The 19,572-nt window shown below is 38.0% G+C and overlaps 2 protein-coding genes across 2 annotated transcripts in view; one reads left to right on the top strand and one right to left on the bottom strand.

The window, feature by feature from the left end:
* Window positions 1-19,572, bottom strand: part of LOC309511315 (uncharacterized protein) — a 224,296-nt gene that overhangs the window by 159,944 nt on the left and 44,780 nt on the right. The window contains exons 10-14 of the mRNA XM_082186420.1: window positions 14,425-14,598; window positions 10,536-10,709; window positions 9,711-9,884; window positions 7,210-7,383; window positions 6,565-6,738 (exon numbers count right to left, since the gene is read on the bottom strand). Of these exons, the coding sequence (XP_082042546.1) occupies window positions 6,565-6,738; window positions 7,210-7,383; window positions 9,711-9,884; window positions 10,536-10,709; window positions 14,425-14,598 (870 nt within the window). The remainder of the gene's footprint in view (window positions 1-6,564; window positions 6,739-7,209; window positions 7,384-9,710; window positions 9,885-10,535; window positions 10,710-14,424; window positions 14,599-19,572) is intronic.
* The window catches only part of LOC309511370 (uncharacterized protein), a 220,937-nt gene that overhangs the window by 156,703 nt on the left and 44,662 nt on the right, over window positions 1-19,572 (top strand). The window lies entirely within an intron of this gene.

Here is a 19,572-nt window from a genome sequence, read left to right as displayed (position 1 = left end):
TGTACAGAGGAAAAGCACAACGAAATGAACGAGTTGAAGTTTGCTGTGCTTTATATAGGCTAGGCCTGCCTACACGAAATGAATGCCAGCAATCATTCAGTCAGTAACGAATTAATAAAAACATTATGAGTTTAAAAAAATGATACACAATTGTAGTTTAAGTTCGCGCTGAAACTATATTTACCTTTTTTGAAATAATCCATTAAACCTGCTGAGAAACGAGGAGCGTGAACTAGAATAAGCAGTTCTACCAGAAAGACTCGGGAGAGTTATTTCAATAAACCATACATTTATTGACAGCTCAGCAAGCTGATAATCTACAAAGTCATTTGGCGTAGGCCCCGTCCGTAGTGCATAGTCCGAGAGTATCGGATCTGCAATTCCTGCCTAAAGATGAAGGCAGGGGCGCAGCCGACCCCCCTCCTGGGAGGTATGGACGGGACCATCCTGGTGGTGGTGGGGAGGATGGGGGTAATCGTCGCTTCCGTATCTGCGAACTCAAACATGTGTAAGTACCGTGCTTTTATACAATAAGCATAATAATATGATTGGATAGAAGTGAAGCAATAAGTGACGTAATAATTGAGTCTTCCCAGCAGAACTTATGCTAAAGCTTTCATTTCCACGCGCATGGCCGGGAAACTCATGAATATTCATGTAGGCTCCGCCCACTGCCTCTACAGATGCACAATTCACTTTTGCCCCACATTTCACGGTGCACTTGGTGCAAAAGGGAGAGCGCGCGAAACTTGTCACTTGAAAGCGAAAAACAGTGTTTGAGATTCGTCGCAGCAGATTCAAGCAGCTGTAGTTATGTACTTGTGTTTGTGCTAGAAAAATATACAGACATTTGTGAGAAAATATTCTACAAGTGTGCAACTTTCATTGGATGAATTCACATACTGATGTGCAGATGAGCAAAATTTCTCTGTGACTTCACATTTCTTGATGCAGGTGTTTAAATGCGTTTTGCACCATATTCACTGCAGCAACTGTAGCAAAAATGTGAGCGTATGAGTTTCTTAATTTGTGATTTGTAGAATAGGATTTGTGCACCTGCAATGAAGAATTTGAGAAGGTGAAACTGTTGTGTTGTGTTTGTGGAAGATAAAAAAAAGTCTACAAGTTTGCAACTCTTAAAACATTTCTCTCTGTGACTTCAAATTTACTGATACACATGTGTGGCTATTCTCTACAACTACAAATTTCACTGTCACAGGCGTTCAGTAGTTTTGCACCAAAAATACCTCCATAGATCTGTGGGTGTTGAGCATAGAACACAGGAGGGCAGCGTCTTTAAATTTAGATGAGTTTGTTGATCGATTTGCTAGTAATCACCACAAACGGAGAATACAGCTACTGTAAACTAACAGTTAAGTAACCAGCATCTGTTTATGTTATACCTGCCATTTCTTGATCATAAACAGCCTTAACAATAAAGAGGACAAGCTAGTGATGTTGTTCATCTTACATCTTTTGTTTATCTTCTAGTTTTTCTGGCCTACCTACTGTAGAGTGTATTATGGGGCATGAGTATTGCAATGTTATTACATGTCTGTTCTATTTAGACATCTTGTTATTTATTGACATTTAGACATATCTGCTCTCAGCTTCTCACACTGACACTCTCAGATATTTCTCAAGAATAACAAATAAGCAAACAAACAAAAAGACAATTATGTAAAATGACTTACATGGATCTACCTCCTCTCTCTCTCTCTCTCTCTCTTTTCTTCTAGTTTTTCTTGCCTACCTAGAGTGTATTATGGGGCATGAGCCTGCAATGTTATAAATATGTGTGTTCTATTTAGACATACTATCTGCTCTTGTTATTTATTTGTGATGTAATGTTTTTTCTTTTCTCTCTCTCTTTAAATATGTTATATTATCACAAATAAATTGAATATTGCCCTTAAAATGCTATGGTTTACCTAAATAAATTATCGCCTAAAATGACAATTCATATTGTGTCTTTCTGTCATTTGCACTAAAAACATCCCCGTCTCATGTTAAGGTCCCTAACCCCTCACATAATCATGACACATCGCACTCACACATTATCTAAGCACCCATCCCAATAACATGGATTATCAATAAGACATTATTAGTGTCCATTAGGAAGTTCAATCCATTGTTTATGAGCAACCGCTATGAGAAAACCGCTACTCTGAGTGACGCGGTGCGTGAGTTTTAAAATAGTAGTTTTTGACAATCAAGTGCCACCCCAAATAAAAGACTGGCCCAAGCTGGCCCCCCCAGAAATAATGTCCTGGCTACACCCCTGCATATGAGCGAGCCGCTCGTATGGCGGCAGCCATGTTGCGCCTCCATCTTGAAAATAAATGTGACAAAGAGGGACATACCTGGAAATTCAAGCTTCGCCTTTCACGTTTTTACACTCAGTGGCACCTTGACGAATGCGAGGGGGAGATTACTCGCGACTGCCGGCAGATTTGAAATAATACGGCCACCGTAAAAGTTAAAACGCCCTCGGAATGGGAGGGGCTAAACAATATCACTGCTAGATGGGAGAAAATCCTACGCAGTGTAGCTTTAAATACAGCTTATAGAATGTATATTCTGCAATTCCAAATGAAAATGAAAACTTGATTAAGCATTTTACTACTAAAAGGTGTCCATAGATTATGAAAAAAAAAAAAAAAAAAGATTTTCATTTTACATTTAAAAGGGGCAGTGCATCATTCCTTTTAAATAAAAAAGAAATCAAATGCAATAGATGATTTTATTGTGAATGTTATTATAATCTAGAGGGATTTGAATGTGTTTGGAAGGCTGAATTACTCAAATTAAGTCATTAAATAAATATTTTATATGGAGAAACAAAAGTCGTCACCTTTAATTATACAGCGCTTTTTACAATATAGATTGTTTCAAAGCAGCTTTACAGTGATAATAGGAAAATAATGCAACAAAGTTTGTTTCGGTTGTACAGCAAAACTAAAAGAAAATATTGTCATAGTCCATCTTAAGTTCAGTGTTGAATCATTTCTGTTGTAAAAAAGTTATTAATTTAGTTAATATATCTATAGAGCCGCTCTGGAGAAAACAGTGATGTCATCATCCAGTTCTCATATAATGGTGTCAATTTAGATCAATAATATTGGCAGGAACTCAAACTCCATCAGTGACAGAATGGAGAAGAAAACCTTGGCAGAAACCAGACTCAGTCGCTCTGTTCTCCTCTGACCAACGAACGAACAGTGTATGATTATGATTCAGGCATTACAGGTCAGAAGTCAAATTGGATCTGAACATTCAGAATATTTATCCAGTTTCATCTGATTGAAGGTTTCCTTGTTTGACTTTGGATGAAGGATTGGATCATTCTGTAAAGTTACACAAACAAAATTGTGTGTGTGTGATGATCACTGTGGGTTTGTGTCTGTTGATTTTGTTGAATGTGATTGTGTCTGTAGCAGAGTATGTGAGCGGAGTGGAGTGGCAACTATCTTCCCTCCACGCTCCAAGCATTTCATAATCACTCCGCTCCAGCCCCACTCCGGTGTCACCATTTACCTCTCCCCGCTCCACTCCTCGCTCAGTGATATCAGAAACACTGCCCAGTATGCTTTGAAATCTCGCAAAAGTTTTGCTCATAATATATAAGCATATTAAATAAAAAAAATAAAAAACAATACTAGGAGAATAGTTTCAATGTGGTTTATTGGACAGTGTGCAAACTTTTCCTATGACATGCTAAGCTTATTATAAAAGTCAAATATCGTTGCTGCTTTTTGCAGTGCACATTTTGTCTGGAAAGAAGAAAATCAGTTATTTTATCTACGGGCCGCTACATTACTTACAGATTTCTGCTCATTCAAAATCAAATACAGACAGTACTGTAAGATTACATTTGTCTGAATGCAATGCATTAGTGAGAGAGTGATTGCGTGTGTGAATAAGTGTTACCTGTTAAAAATGTGCTTTCACCCGATCATATTCAGTAGGCTTGAGAACTCATGTCCATCGGGGTCATCGTAACCTTCACATTTTTTTCTGATTTGAGTGATCCATCTGTATCATGCTAGATAAATGTGTTTAATGTGTGAATTCTTACTAAAAATGCAGTTCTATAATGGGCCGTTTGCATGAATTGTACTCGTGATGGAGCGGTAGTGGAGCGAGTGAAAACCACAACGCTCCGACTTTTAAAAAATCCACTTTGCACGGCATTCAAAATCACACCGCTCCACTCCTCGCTCTGCACCCACTCCACTCCGCTCACATACTCTGATCTGTAGTGGCTCTTTATTCACCATCAGCTAATCCAGAGAAGGTCAGACTAACATCTAAAACCTGTAAGTAAAACACAGACAGTCAAATGTGTGAGACATTATTGCATTATCCACTTTAGAACAACTAAAAGAAACTACTTAGATGATTAAGTGAGAGATTATAATATAATACTGTGATACACAAATGTTAAAGCTGTTTTTAAACATTCAGATTAAGATTTGGCACCTAAATCACCATGAATGATGACCCTTGACCCTTATCTATAACCCTGTATGACTGTCGTCTTTCTATGTCATTGGCCCAGTTTTATTTATGATAAAGAAACTAGAGATAAATATTTAACATTATCTTCTATTGCAATTGAAATTCTTTCAAAATACATCATTTATGGATAAAAAGACAATGACAAAAGCAAAATATTGAATTGTTTGAAATTAAAAGAAACTTGAAGATATTTAATTGTTGCTATAAACTATTATAATGAATCAAACTCTTATTAAACTTATTTCTCTTACTCTTTTATTTATATTTTTCGCTTTACTGTTTTATGTGTTTTCTATCTCATTGTTTGTTTTCTTGGCTTTTGTAAAGCACTTTCGTCAACACCAGTTGTTTTCAAACGTGCTATATAAATAAAATTGTATTGTATAGTATTAAACATGTTTATAGTGTGTAATTCACCATCACAAGGAAAGTATACTAAGAAGAAACAAAATTAACTTTCAATTAAAATATGAACAGTTTTAATCATCACTACTCACTCAAGCGTCTCCAGTTTATAATGTGGATCCTCCTTCAGATCAGAGAGCAGCTTCACATCTGATTCTCTTAGATTATTTTGAGTCAGATCCAGTTTTCTCAGGTGTGAGGGGTTTGATCTCAGAGCTGAAGTCAGAGCAGCACAACCTTCATCTGTAACACCACAATCCCTCAACCTGTAGAGAACAATGACACTCTTCATTCTCTCAGATCAGGATCTACAGCTCAGATGAGTAGAAACTTCACAATCAGATGACAATGATCACACAGCATCATTAACAGGTCCAGTCTGAGGTTCAGACCCGCTTCTACAAACTGCTTGCGCGGGTTAGTTTCCATTTGATAAAAATTTCAAGAATATTCAACAACAGTTTATTTAACGGTGTCCTTGTATCTACCATGGTAATAACAGTAGATTATGCATAATTACATGTAACTAACCCTCAAACAAATCCTAATCCTACCCTAACCCTATAGTAAGTACATGTAGTTGCTTAATATTACTCAGTACTTAAATATATAATTACACTTTAAAATTAAAGCTGCAAGCAGCATTTATCGGGGTTCAAGCATTTAAGGCCTTTAAGGCCTTTAAGCACAAAAGCATCAAAAATTATTAAGTTTTATTTAGCAAGCATGTAACCACTGACATAATAGATGGAAAAGACCATTTACAGCCAATACAGGCAATTTACCATAGGAAATATATGGTTTTAAAGCTTTTTAACAGTTATAGCGCCACCTATCGTCCGATCTCCATAAAATTGCATGCTTGTTAATGATGTTATGTTACATATGCTCACCAATTTTTGTGAAGTTCTGAGTTTTCATTTATGATTTATATGCTTTTTAGTGTATTTTGCCACACCAATTTTATAAATGACCCTATTACAGCCATAGAAATGCAAAAGTTCAACTTTTTTTCGATAATTAATGATCTAGAGAGTCCAGAGAATTGTCCTAGACTGGTTTGGTGCCGATCGGGTCAAAAACCAGGGACTAGTTCGCAAAAGTAGGTTTCGGACAAAATTCGACATAGCAGAATTTTTTTTATTGGAGATAGCCATTTTGTCTAAGAGTCCTCTAAGAGTTATGCACGATTTTGTACTTTTGGTTGCTGTAGCGCCACCTATGGGCCAATCGGGGTCATACTCTGATAGGTTCTCCCCAAAATTGAGGCCTACCATCTGGCCAGGTTTTAAGTCTCTAGGCCTTACGGTTTGGCCTGCACGATGCGTTTTACAAATCCTTACAATTACAATAGGGTTTCAGCATTTCATGCTTGAACCCCTAATAAAGTGTAACAGAATATTCATTTTTTATGCAAGTACCCAAAAATCATCAACATATCTGTATATGAACACGGTTGTCACATCTTTACATCATTCAGTCATGTTTATACTATCATTAATATTGTAAAATGATATCAGACACATTGGAAAGAATCTAATGAAAATAAAAGCAACAGTCCCATAAGTAATATTACAGTAGATATTTTTTTGTATGACAATCATTATTTACCATATGAGACATTTTATACAAACTTACCACAGTATCTCCAGTTTACAGTGAGGATCCTGCAGTAGATCAGAAAGCTGCTTGACTCCAGAATCTCCTACTTTATTTCCAGTCAGATACAGATCTCTCAGGTGTGAGGGGTTTGATCTCAGAGCTGAAGTCAGAGCAGCACAACCTTCATCTGTAACACCACAACTACTCAACCTGTAGAGAACAATGACACTCTTCAGTCTCTCAGTTCAGGAAACACTGATATAAATGATATGATATATATGATATACAGACCACACTAATGTTCTCCTGTCCATGTCTCGCGAGACATTTAAACGGACGTGTCACTTATGCCACCTGATCCAAATAATCAGTGTCAGTGGGCAGGCCTTCAAGCTACACTTCCTGTCTCAACCACCCTACCCGCTACATATATATATATGATTTTATCCTTTCTCCTCAACAGATTTGTATATGAAAGCAGTTGTCACCTCTTCACATCATCCAATCATGTTTTTGACTTGTAAAAAATATTAAAAGTAAAATTACCTCAGAATCTTTGGAAATAATCTTAAGAAGATCAAACATCCTTTTCAGTTACTTAATGGTAAACTTTTTTGTATATCATTCATTATTTACCACAGGAGAAAAACAGACAATGTTGAGACTTTTATAACATCTTACCACAGTATTTTCAGTTTACAGTGAGGATCCTGCAGTAGATCAGAAAGCTGCTTGACTCCTGAGTCTCCTACTTTATTCAATGACAGACTCAGTTCTCTCAGGTGTGAGGGGTTTGATCTCAGAGCTGAAGTCAGAGCAGCACAACCTTCATCTGTAACACCACAATCCCTCAACCTGTAGTGAACAATGACACTCTTCAGTCTCTCAGTTCAGGATCTACAGCTCAGATCAGCAGGAACTTCACAATCAGAAAGAGAGACTTAATCCACGACACCATTAACAGGTCCAGTCTAATTTAAGCATGATCTTTTTTATTTATATTTTCTCCTAACACCGCATCACAACCATCCGCTGACTGTGTATGAAACCTCAGAGGCGTTTATAATCGACCTGCTCGACACTGTATTATTATATGAAAAGGTAGTTTGGAGAAAGAAACCTAAACAAACAAACAAATAAATAAATAAATAAACAAAGATTTTATACAGATAAACTATAAATTAGTGGTGGGCCATTATCAGCGTTAAAGGAGAACTCCGGTCAATTTTAACATTGAGCTCATTTTTTGTACATTTGGAGTGCTGTCAATACAGAGAACAACGACAAAAATGGGTGTTGCCTACACCGAGTTATTCTATTTTTAAAATTTGCACCGTGTTGACTTCAATGGGGCAAGTTTTAAACCTGCTTTTAGCCTCTTAACATCCTTGATGTGTCATTACAAGTGCACAGGTCATGTGAGTGATTCCTTCTGAGTGAACGCGGGTGAATCTGACTGCAGTAGATGTGAAAGAAATATATAAAAAATGATGTTTATTCAGCCAGCGCACATACCTGTATTTACATCCTGTTTTCGGTTGAAGTCCAAAGTAGTTGATTGCCGAGTTCACGCGCATAGGTTTAGTTACCTATGATCACGCGCGTGAACTCGGCAATCGACTATTTAAAAATAGAATAACTCGGTGTAGGCAACACCGATTTTTGTCGTTGTTCTCTGTATTGACAGCACTCCAAATGTACAAAAAAATGAGCTCAATGTTAAAATTGACCGGAGTTCTCCTTTAACGTGAGACTCTTATCGGGCGATAAAAAAAATATCGCCGTTAATCTATTCTCCAAGTTGGTGTTGGGAGCTGGCTCTATAATACACAAGCTATGATGACGCAATCTACCCGCGGCCGCGAGGTACACCCGGCTGCAACGCATCATATTCGTCGTCATCTTAAGTAAACACGGCTGAAAGTGAAAGCTGGTGAAAAAGATCGGTGCAACATCCATTATTTGGACTTTGTTTAGTTTGTCTGTTCACCTTTCAAACAACAGAATATGGCCAATTAACAATACATAATCAACAGCTCCTTAAATCGTATATTCAATTACATTTAAAGAATATAACCACCTGTGACAGTTCAGTTTGGGTTTGGACTTTCTGTTTATATTTCTGATCAGTTCCTGTGTTCATTTGTTCAGTTTCCCGCAACTCCTTTGTTTCTATGTTACCGTCTTCATTAGTTCTTTTGGATCAGCTGTGTGTCATTAATTATCTTGTTAAGGTCCTATGTTTGTCTCATGTATATATACCCTGTGTTCTCCCTCAGTCTCTGTCGGTTCTCGTTTGTTATAATGTGGTTTTCTCTTGCTTTTTTCCTTTTAATCTCAGTTATCAGTTTATTAAAAAAGAAATCATGGGATTACAGTATTAATAGTACTGTAATATTGTTGCCAGAAGGTTTGTTTTGAACTCTGTAATGTAGGGGTGTCCAAACCTGTTCCTGGAGGGCAACTGTCCTGCAGAGTTGAGCTCCAACCCTAATTAAACAAACCTGAACAAACTAATCAAGCTCTTCAGACTGACTAGAAATGTCCAGTTGAATGTGTTGGAGCTGGTTGGATCTAAACTCTGCAGGACGTTGACCTCTGTGATACGGATTGGACACTCCTGCTGTAATGGATTATAATATACATGTGAGAAAACAGTTTCAACTTAAATAAATATTTAATGTCCACAAAATTATGCATTTAGTGAAAAGCCGTATAATAAGTGTTATGAATGTATATTATCCCTTAAATGATCATCTTGTTTAAGCTTGTTTGTTTATCTTGGTTCAGCTTGCTAGAAACAATTTTACTTTGCAGAAGCCTTGAGTTTCGTGATAAGATATTTAAACTAAAATCAATATTTTGTGTCCAGTTATTTACTTATGTGGCAAGTAGGTGTATAATAAGCAGGATAATATACATTAAAACTGTTCTCATGACAAAATAAACCTGACAGGGTGATCAGGACTGATACAGAGGAGTCTTGTTTCGCCCTGAATGCACAACTAGCCACTGTTTATCCATCACATACAAGTATTAGTAAATAAAAAACTTTGGAAAGAATCTCATGAACATTAAACAACAAATTATCTATCAGGACAATTTTAGTCTTTTTTAGTTTATTTTGTTCATTATTGACCATATGAAAAATGGAGGACGTTGAAACATTTATAAAATCTTACCACAGTATCTCCAGTTTACAGTGAGGATCCTGCAGTAGATCAGAAAGCTGCTTGACTCCTGAATCTTCTACTTTATTCCATGACAGACACAGTTCTCTCAGGTGTGAGGGGTTTGATCTCAGAGCTGAAGTCAGAGCAGCACAACCCTCATCCCTAACACCACAATCACACAACCTGTAGAGAACAATGACACTCTTCAGTCTCTCAGTTCAGGATCTACAGCTCAGATAAGCAGGAACTTCACAATCAGAAAGAGAGACTTAATCCACAGCACCATTAGCAGGTCCAGTCTGAGGTTCAGACCCTCTTCTACAAATTGCTTGTGGGGGTTAGTTTCCATTTGATAAAAATTGCAAGAATATTCAATAACACTTTATTTAACAGTGACCTTGTTACATATGTTACATGTAGCTACCATAGTAATAACAGTAAATTATGCATAATTACATGCAACTAACCCTCAACCAAATCCTAATCCTATCCTAATCCTACCCTAACCCTATAGTAAGTACATGTAGTTGCTTAATATTACTCAGTACTTACATAATACATAATTACACTGTAACAATGACACCTTAAAATAAAGTGTAACCGAATATTAATTTTTTTATGCAAGTACACAAAAATCATCAACTGTATATGAACACGGTTGTAACATCTTTACATCATCCAGTCATGTTTATACTATCATTAATATTGTACAATGATGTCAGGCACATTGGAAAGAATCTACTGAAAATAAAAGCAACATTTAATTAGTTATTCAAAGTAGATTTTAGCATGACAATCATTATTGACCATATTAGACATTTTATATAATCTTACCCGAGTATTTCCAGTTTACATTGAGGATCCTGCAGTAGATCTGAAAGCTGCTTGACTCCAGAATCTCCTACTTTATTTAATGACAGACTCAGTTTTCTCAGGTGTGAGGGGTTTGATCTCAGAGCTGAAGTCAGAGCAGCACAACCTTCATCTGTAACACCACAATCCCTCAACCTGTAGAGAACAATGACACTCTTCAGTCTCTCTGTTCAGGAAACACTGATATAAATGATAATATATGTGACCCCCAGGGGGCGCACTCAAGCACACAATTTGAATACCTAAGCTAGAAAACCCAAACAGCGCTCCCCTTAAAGCTATCTAGACAGGTTATGTCCAATAAAAGAACAGAAATGGGACTGATGTACTCAAATATAACTTTATTAAACACTAAACACAATAATATGCTGATTGGCAATCAGAGCAGGCAAATGTTCCCCGTAGGTAGCAGTGGACAAAATTCTACAATAAAATAAGTCACAGTGAATAAAGTCTCATAGTAGATGAGTTACAGTGTATAAAGTCTCATAATACATAGACTACAGTGAATAAAGTTGAATAAATAGATACTGATCACATATACACACTCCAACACTGCAAGAGACACTTCAAACCAAATAGGCTGTGCACACACACTAACACGGCATTTCACATTTCACACTAGTAAACAATGCAAAATAAGCACTGTCCCCACAGGAGATATTGCACAATGCCCATAGGCCGAATACGGGGGTATAATGATTGCCAAACAAACAGAAAAAAAAAAATATATATATATTAGCAGGCTACCACTAGTAGGCCTCCACCCTAGGCCCACCTAGGTCCAGTGCTGCGTTCCAGTCCAAAATTGTCATGCCCTTCACTCGCTAACTTCCCTCTGTCTCGTTCACTCGGATGTACGTCATCGCTTACGATGCACGAGTGCCCACTACTGGTGGAGACTGCAATGGGCTGAACTGGAACACCCTAAGCCCTTGATCACTTGGAATCAGCTAAAGAGTTGATTTATTATTTACATTTTTTCCCTTTAAGAATTTGTTTAACCTGTTAAGCTGCACCAGTGCGTCGGCGCACTGAAGCATTTTTTTATTTATTTAGTTCAAAGTTACTATCAGATTAAATGTTTTACCTTGACAAACTATACATCATTAAAAAGATATAAGATTCAAGTTTCAGTATTTGACAACTATTGTATTCTGAGAAACTTATAGTGACAGTTATGTCTTAATTTGTGTCAGGAGTTATGAAATGAAAAAATGCGTTGATCCCTTTAATATGAATTATGAGCGTCAGCTGGTCCATTCAGAAAAAAAAACTCCGTGCTGTTGTCATGACATTGCTATACAAAACAACGTCCCTCAGGGCTTTTAGCTCAAAAATGTGCAGACTTGGAGAAATATTGATATATTCTCATAGATTTACATCATATTTCTATAGACAGGAATAATATTTCTTGAATTTATACCCAAATGCGTCGATGTAATCATTATGAGCGCTTCTTACTGAGATGTGCTGTGTTTTCAATTCATACCAATAGCCTGAGGGCGCTATATGCACAAAAATACTCCATATATGGAACATGAAGAAGAGACATAATCATGTGACCTTCAAGGACGTCACTGATAGCAGCTACACACAAAGCTAACACAGAGATCGCTGTAATATGCAGATATAGACGTTTTGAAGACAATAAACATGATTGCAAATGATATTTGATATTTGAGTGTTCTTCAAGCAATGCCAGGTATTTTTATAATAATAGATTATATTTATAATGTAATGCTAATCGATATAGACTTTATCATCGTGCATACTATAAATAATATATTTTCTTTCTGATTTTTTTTTATCTGAAGCCAAATTAGATCACAGAAGATTATTTAAAACACTCGACTTGAGTTATGAAATAAGTTTGAAGCACAAACATAGTTTTAATCTCATAAATGGTCGTGTATTGATGGTGTGCTAAGCTAACATGCTAGCTAGCTCAGGTGCACCTGTCACCTAGAAGTTATTCTTTTATGGGTTTTTTTCTAAATAGTAATGCTTTTCTGAAATGTTTTAGTGCATTTGATACAGTTTCAAATGTAAGTGAGAACTTTGATAAAACAAATTAGGGACTGAAACCCCATGAATAGCCTGTGAATAGCCAGTCGTTAGTAACTATAATGCAGACAAAAGATATGCATATTTAGATCCATAACCAGGCTGGAGAGGTGTGTGAATGTGTACTGGGGAGACTGAGACTGAATGGGGCTCGTTTGCACCACAAAACAATAGAGACAATAGACTGAATAGATGACTTAGATGATGACTAAACATCAGTAGCATTTTTAGAGTCTAATCAAAATAAAATCATTTGACATGATCTTGAAAAACATTTAACTAAATACAGAGTTTTAGACTTATCATTTTCAGATTTTAAATATAACATGGTCACACATATGGCTTTAGCTGCAGTGCATTTCTAGATTGCTCCAGGGCCCACTTCAATTTTATTTTCATGAATATGTTTCATAAAAATAAATTTCTAATAACTTTACAAAACTTTGAAGCTATTTAAAAAAATTATTTTCATTATGACAATAATTAATTCTACATTTACAATAAACTACCAGGTGTCAGCTTTCAAATGAGATCATACTTGTGCTTTTAGTGCAAAGGGTTCATGAACTGTATGTGTTTCAGTTTGGGTATGTCATTTCTGGGGATTTTTCAAAAGTGGCGTTGCAGCTTAACAGGTTAATGTAGCATCCAAATGTATATAGGTGTGTGTGGGTTGTTTTAAATTAAAAAAATCTATAAAATTAATATATCATAGAGTTGTTTGTTGTGGTGGTGATTAAACGAGATTTGTGGTGACGTCACAATCGTACTGCATTGTGGGACATATAGGTGCCTGAAGTGAACATATGAAGTAGACTCGCTCCCTCTGTCAAAATCGAGGGAACGAGAGTCTGTCCGTATAAACTTCCCTCGTCCATTTCACAAAGTGGAACGCACTTCAAAATGGCGGCGAGGATTCCCCCGAGGGGAAGTGCTTAGGGAAGTTCGCAGGTGCGTGTCTAAAAGTGGACTGGAACGCAGCACTGGTCCGCACAGAACGGTGGTGGCAGATTTCCAAGGCACACACAAACATCCAAAGAAATGAAAAATAAAACAGAATGATTAAACCCAGGAAATTCAGTTGCTAGTTGGACAGACGAAAGCAATCCTCGTTTTTGAAACCAGCCTAGATAAGTTAGAGCTATATGCACCGTACCAATGAAGTTTAATGGTGTGGATGACTAATAGCTGTGCACACTCTTGCCAGCGTTGCTTGTTGCTGAAACCCCGTGTAGAATCACTACTCGCTATTATGCAAACAAAGTTTCTGTAGTTTCTGTAAACTCGTAACTGCGTGTACCATTTACTGGTCACCATATGCACAGACGCCAGGCCGAGGTTCTCCCTGTTGTACAGCTGATACTCCAAGAGGCTCACTCTTCAACTCACACCACACTAATGTTCTCCTGTCCATGTCTCGCGAGACATTTAAAGGGACGTGTCACTTATGCCACCTGATCCAAATAATCAGTGTCAGTGGGCAGGCCTTCAAGCTACACTTCCTGTCTCAACCACCCTACCCGCTACATATATATATATGATTTTATCCTTTCTCCTCAACAGATTTGTATATGAAAGCAGTTGTCACCTCTTCACATCATCCAATCATGTTTATAACTATCAAAAACTATCAAAAGTAAAATTACCTCTAGCTTTGTAAAGAATCCACTGAATATTAAACATCCTTTTCTGTTACTTTTTTTGTATATATTATTTTTGTATATCATTCATTATTCACCACAGGAGAAAAACAGACAACGTTGAGACTTTTATAAAATCTTACCACAGTATTTCCAGTTTACAGTGAGGATCCTTCAGTAGATCAGAAATCTGATTGACTCCTGAGTCTCCTACTTTATTCAATGACAGATCCAGTTTTCTCAGGTGTGAGGAGTTTGATCTCAGAACTGAAGTCAGAGCAGCACAACCTTCATCTGTAACACCACAATCATACAACCTGGAGAGAACAATGACACTCTTCAGTCTCTCAGTTCAGGAAACACTTATATAAATTATAAGATATATATGAATTTCTCCCTTTACAGTATTGCTTAGTTATGAAAGCAAATGCTAAACTCAAAAATGTTTTATCAGCGTAATGATTGTTGTCAGTGTGACTTACTGAACTGATCTGGATTCTTTAACCACAGGTAGCAGCTTCTGAAGAACTTCATCTGCTGTATTTTGTGCTCCAATAAAATGTTTTAGCTCAAAAACATCCATCTTCTGCTCTGATGTCAGCAACACATAAACCAGAGCTGACCACTGTGAAGAGGAGAGTTTGGTTTCTCCTATTTTTCCAGATTTCAGATAATCTTGGATCTCCTGCATCAATGAATCATCACCCAGTTCATTCAGACAGTGGAACAGATTGATGGATCTCTCTGGAGCACGATTCTCCCTGATCTTCTGTTTGATGTACTGAACTGTTTCCTCTTTGTTGTAGGAGCAGCTTCCAGTCTGTGTCAGTAGTTCTCGTAAGAGAGTCTGATTGGACTCCAGTGAGAGACCCAGAAGGAAACGCAGGAAAAGGTCCAGATGTCCATTCTTACTCTGTAAAGCCTCATCTACAGCTCTCTGATGTAGCTCAGATATTGAATGATATTTTAAAAAGCTTACAACCTTATCAAACAGTCTTTGTTTGGTGATTTGCCCAAACACATTTCTGTTCTCGTTTGTAAAGTAAATGTGTGCATATAGAGCTGCTAGATGTTCCTGGATGCTCAGGTGAACAAAGCAGAAGACTTTCCCCTGATACAAGCCCAACTCCTCTCTGAAGATCTGAGTGCACAATCCTGAGTACACTGATGCTTCTGTCACATCAATGCCACACTCTCTCAGGTCTTCCTCATAGAAGATCAGGTTGCCTTTCACAAGTTGCTGGAAAGCAAGTTTCCCCAGTTTGAGAATCATGTCTTTATCTTTCACTTTCTTCTCATAGTCCTTCTCATGTTTGATGTTGGTCTGAATGATCAGGAAGTGTGTGTACATCTGAGTGAGAGTCTTGGGAATCTCTCCTCTCTCTGCTTCACTCAACATCTCCTCTAGAACAGTGGCTGAGATCCAGCAGAACACTGGGATGTGGCACATGATGTGGAGGCTCCTCGAGGACTTAAGGTGTGTGATGATTGTATTGGCCAGACTCTGATCACTGATTCTCTTCCTGAAGTATTCCTCCTTCTGTGGCTCATTGAAGCCTCGTACCTCTGTCACTCGATGGACACACTCAGAGGGGACGAGATCCACTGCTGCTGGTCTGGAAGTGATCCAGATGAGAGCAGAGGGAAGCAGATTCCCCTCAATGAGGTTCATCAGCAGCTCGTCCACTGAAGCTGATTCAGATATATTACACAGTTTCACTTCACTCTTAAAGTTCAGAGACAGACGACACTCATCCAGACCATCAAAGATGAACAACACTTTATATTCATCACTGGATATTTCCATTTCTTTTGTTTCAGGGAAAAAGACATGAAGAAGATCTGAAAGACTGAGTGTTTGGTCCTTCATTAAGTTGAGCTCTCTGAAAGGAAGTGGAAAAATGAGCTGGATGTCCGGATTCTCTTTCCCTTCAGCCCAGTCCACAATGAACTTCTGCACAGAGACTGTTTTCCCAATGCCAGCGACTCCCTTTGTCAGCACAGTTCTGATGGGTTTGTCTTGTCCAGGTAAAGGTCTAAAGATGTCATTGCATTTGATTGGTGTGTCCTCTGTTGCTGCTCTCCTGGATTGTGTCTCAATCTGTCTCACCTCATGCTCATTATTGATCTCTCCACTTTCACTCTCTGTGATGTAGAGCTCTGTGTAGATCTCATTCAGGAGTGTTGGGTTTCCCTGCTTTGCTGTTCCTTCATACAGACACTGAAACGTCTGCAGCAGATCTGATTTAAATGTGCTTTGGATCAGTTGAGAATCACAACTAAAAGAAAAAATTTGATTACAACATAAATTAAATAAGTAAAAGTGATAGTAAAATATCTTTACAACAGAAATGTACCTCAGAGTAGATGACATGTGGCTTCCTGTAAATGTTTCTCGAGTGTCCGTAGACTGTTCACTAATTATGGACAAACATGGACAGAAGAGGTCGTGAATACAACAGAGTCGTGAAAACAGAGACAAGAATTCATATAGAGTCATTCTGTATCGTCTCAACCAGAGGATCCTGGACAAACATGTTACTTTTGATTTATTTTCTGGGGAAAGAAATTCAATGGGACTCTGAAGCACCTTTTATGTTTATTTTTCTCATAGTTTGTATGCCTGTAACTCAAAATGTATGAAAGATATCTCAATATCCTTTTAGATTTTGGTTCCTAACAGACTTTTCTTGTGACATCTTTTTTTAATAATATTTTTTAAAGCCATCTCAATGTGGCTCCACGTGCAGATTGTTGAATTTAACTAAATTTTTTGTATTTGAAGAGGAATGTCTGAAGAAATAATAATGTTGAAATGTAAAAGGTAAAAATTTACTTTTATTCATTCATTTAAATACAATAATTGAAAACTCATTTAGACTCCCCTCAACAAATTAGTGGATTCATCAGTAAATAATTGTTAATGGCATATAATACAGTTTTTTGATGCTCATCACTGTTTATCATTATTCAGAAAAACAAAACAAAAAACAAAATAAAAAAATTATCCAGAAACTTCTGAAATTTGGTTGATTTGACACAGAATTACCCTATAGTTGATTTTACATGTAAATAAACCTCTCATAGAGATCTATGTATCTATATATGTATGTATCTATCTATCTATCTATCTATCTATGAAATGTTGTACCTCAGATCAGTTGATGAGTGTTTTCCCTCAAATTTCACTGGCTGTCTCATAGACACGTCACTCTTCATGGACACACAGCTGGACTCCGGTGAGATTGATCTGTCACCCTTAAACTGACTTTAATAGAATAGAAACAAAAGAACAGAGACAAGAATTCTTAGACTATATTACAGTACATGTAGATCAGGGATGGGCAACTTCTATACTGGAGGGCCACTGTCCTACAGAGTTTAGCTTCAACCCTAATCAAACACACCTGAACAAGCTAATCAAGGTCCTCAGGATTACTAGAAAATTACAGGCAGGTGATTTTTTCAGGGTTGGAGCTAAACTCTGTAGGACAGTGGCCCTTCAGGACCGAAGTTGCTCATCCCTGATGTAGATAAACCTCACATAGAGATCTATGTATCTATATATGTATCTATCTATCTATGAAATGTTGTACCTCAGATCAGTTGATGTGTGTTTTCCCTCAAATTTCACTGGCTGTCTCATAGACACGTCACTCTTCATGGACACACAGCTGGACTCCGGTGAGATTGATCTGTCACCCTTAAACTGACTTTAATAGAATAGAAACAAAAGAACAGAGACAAGAATTCTTAGACTATATTACAGTACATGTAGATAAACCTCACATTGTAACGCTAGGTTCCCAAATGAAGACGAAGATCAAGCAGATTCAAATAACAAGAGGATTTATTCCAAACATGTTAAGCCAACGTACGAAACACTTGACACAAACAATAACTGACCGTGAACACAGAACAATGAGGAACTTAGGGTGCTTTCACACTGGCAGTTTAGTTTGGAATGGGGCACGGTTCACATGAAAAAAAGCTAATGTGAACGCTGTCATGTGGACCCGGGTGCGCATTGGGGTACCGAACCCAAGACTACATGGAGGAGGTGGTCTGAGTTCGGTTGCACTCAAACCGTGCTGTGGTTCGCGTGAGTATGAAAGCTGCGCACTTTCTCAGAAGTAAAGTTACTTGCGCATTTTAGCTGATTGTTATGTATTTAGTTAATTAAAACACATGTAAAGGATGACAGTGTTGATGATTTACCTTGGATGCGAGCGAGAGTGAGCCTGCAGTGTATTTGCGCATAGCGCGTGGAGTCAGAGCAACAAATTAATGGAAATCCACTGTCTCCTCAAGAGTGTGTTTGCAATCAGCAGAAAGCCAAACGTGACACACAGTAAACCTGTGTGTAATGATGAGGTAGTGTCGTTGAGATCCATTTGCAGTATCTTTATTGGTAATAGTAAACGTAACACAATCAGGAAGGGGTCAATCACCAGCAAAGTATATATCTGAGGCAGTCCACAATCGTAGTCGATGGGCAGGCAGATAATCAGGGCAGGCAGCAAACAGTAAAGCATAAATCCAGTCAAACAAAGCAGGGTCACAATGGCATGAAGCAGAGGGTCAAAACGAGTTGAACAGTCCAGGATCAGTAAACCAGGAATCAGTATAAACAGGGAAAATGCTCAGAAATGTCAACCAGGGAGACTTCGCAATGAAGCAGTGGAAAAGTGCTGTATAAATAGTCTGGGTGATGAGTGGCAGGTGTGCAGATAATCAGTCTGGGTGATGAGTGGCAGGTGTGCAGATAATCAGTACCAGGCACAGGGTTATGGGAAATGGAGTGAAAATGTGTAATTTTAATATTTGGGAGATAGAGCCCTCTGATGGAGAGTGGGAGGAACCACAGAGGCTTGATTCGTGACAGAGCCCCCTGGCTGTGAGTGGCTCCTGACTCAAGGAGGTGGTCGACGCCGGGGTCTTCCTCGAGCTCGAGGGGCTGGTTTTCCCAGATGGGTCCTATGAAACTCTGCAGTAAGAGATGGGTCGAGAATGTCCTCGGAATTGACCCAGAACCTCTCTTCCGGGCCATACTCCTCCCAGTCCACGTGGTAATGGAGAACTCCTCCCCGTCGTCTGGAATCCAGGAGTTCCTCCACCTGATAAGCCTCCTCGCCGTCTATGATGGGAGGGGGTCCCTGGTCACTGACTTCCTCTTCTACCTCCCCTCTTGGACCACCAGCAGGCTTGAGCAAGGAAACAAGTGGGTGAGATACGGTAACTAGAGGGTAAAGCCAATTGATATGAAACAGGAGTAATTTGCCTAACTATTT

This window comes from Leuciscus leuciscus (assembly GCF_965113295.1).
Source record: "Leuciscus leuciscus genome assembly, chromosome: 12".
Taxonomy (NCBI): domain Eukaryota; kingdom Metazoa; phylum Chordata; class Actinopteri; order Cypriniformes; family Leuciscidae; genus Leuciscus; species Leuciscus leuciscus.
The sequence above is the reverse complement of the archived record's forward strand: the minus strand, read 5'-3'. Positions and strand labels throughout refer to the sequence as shown.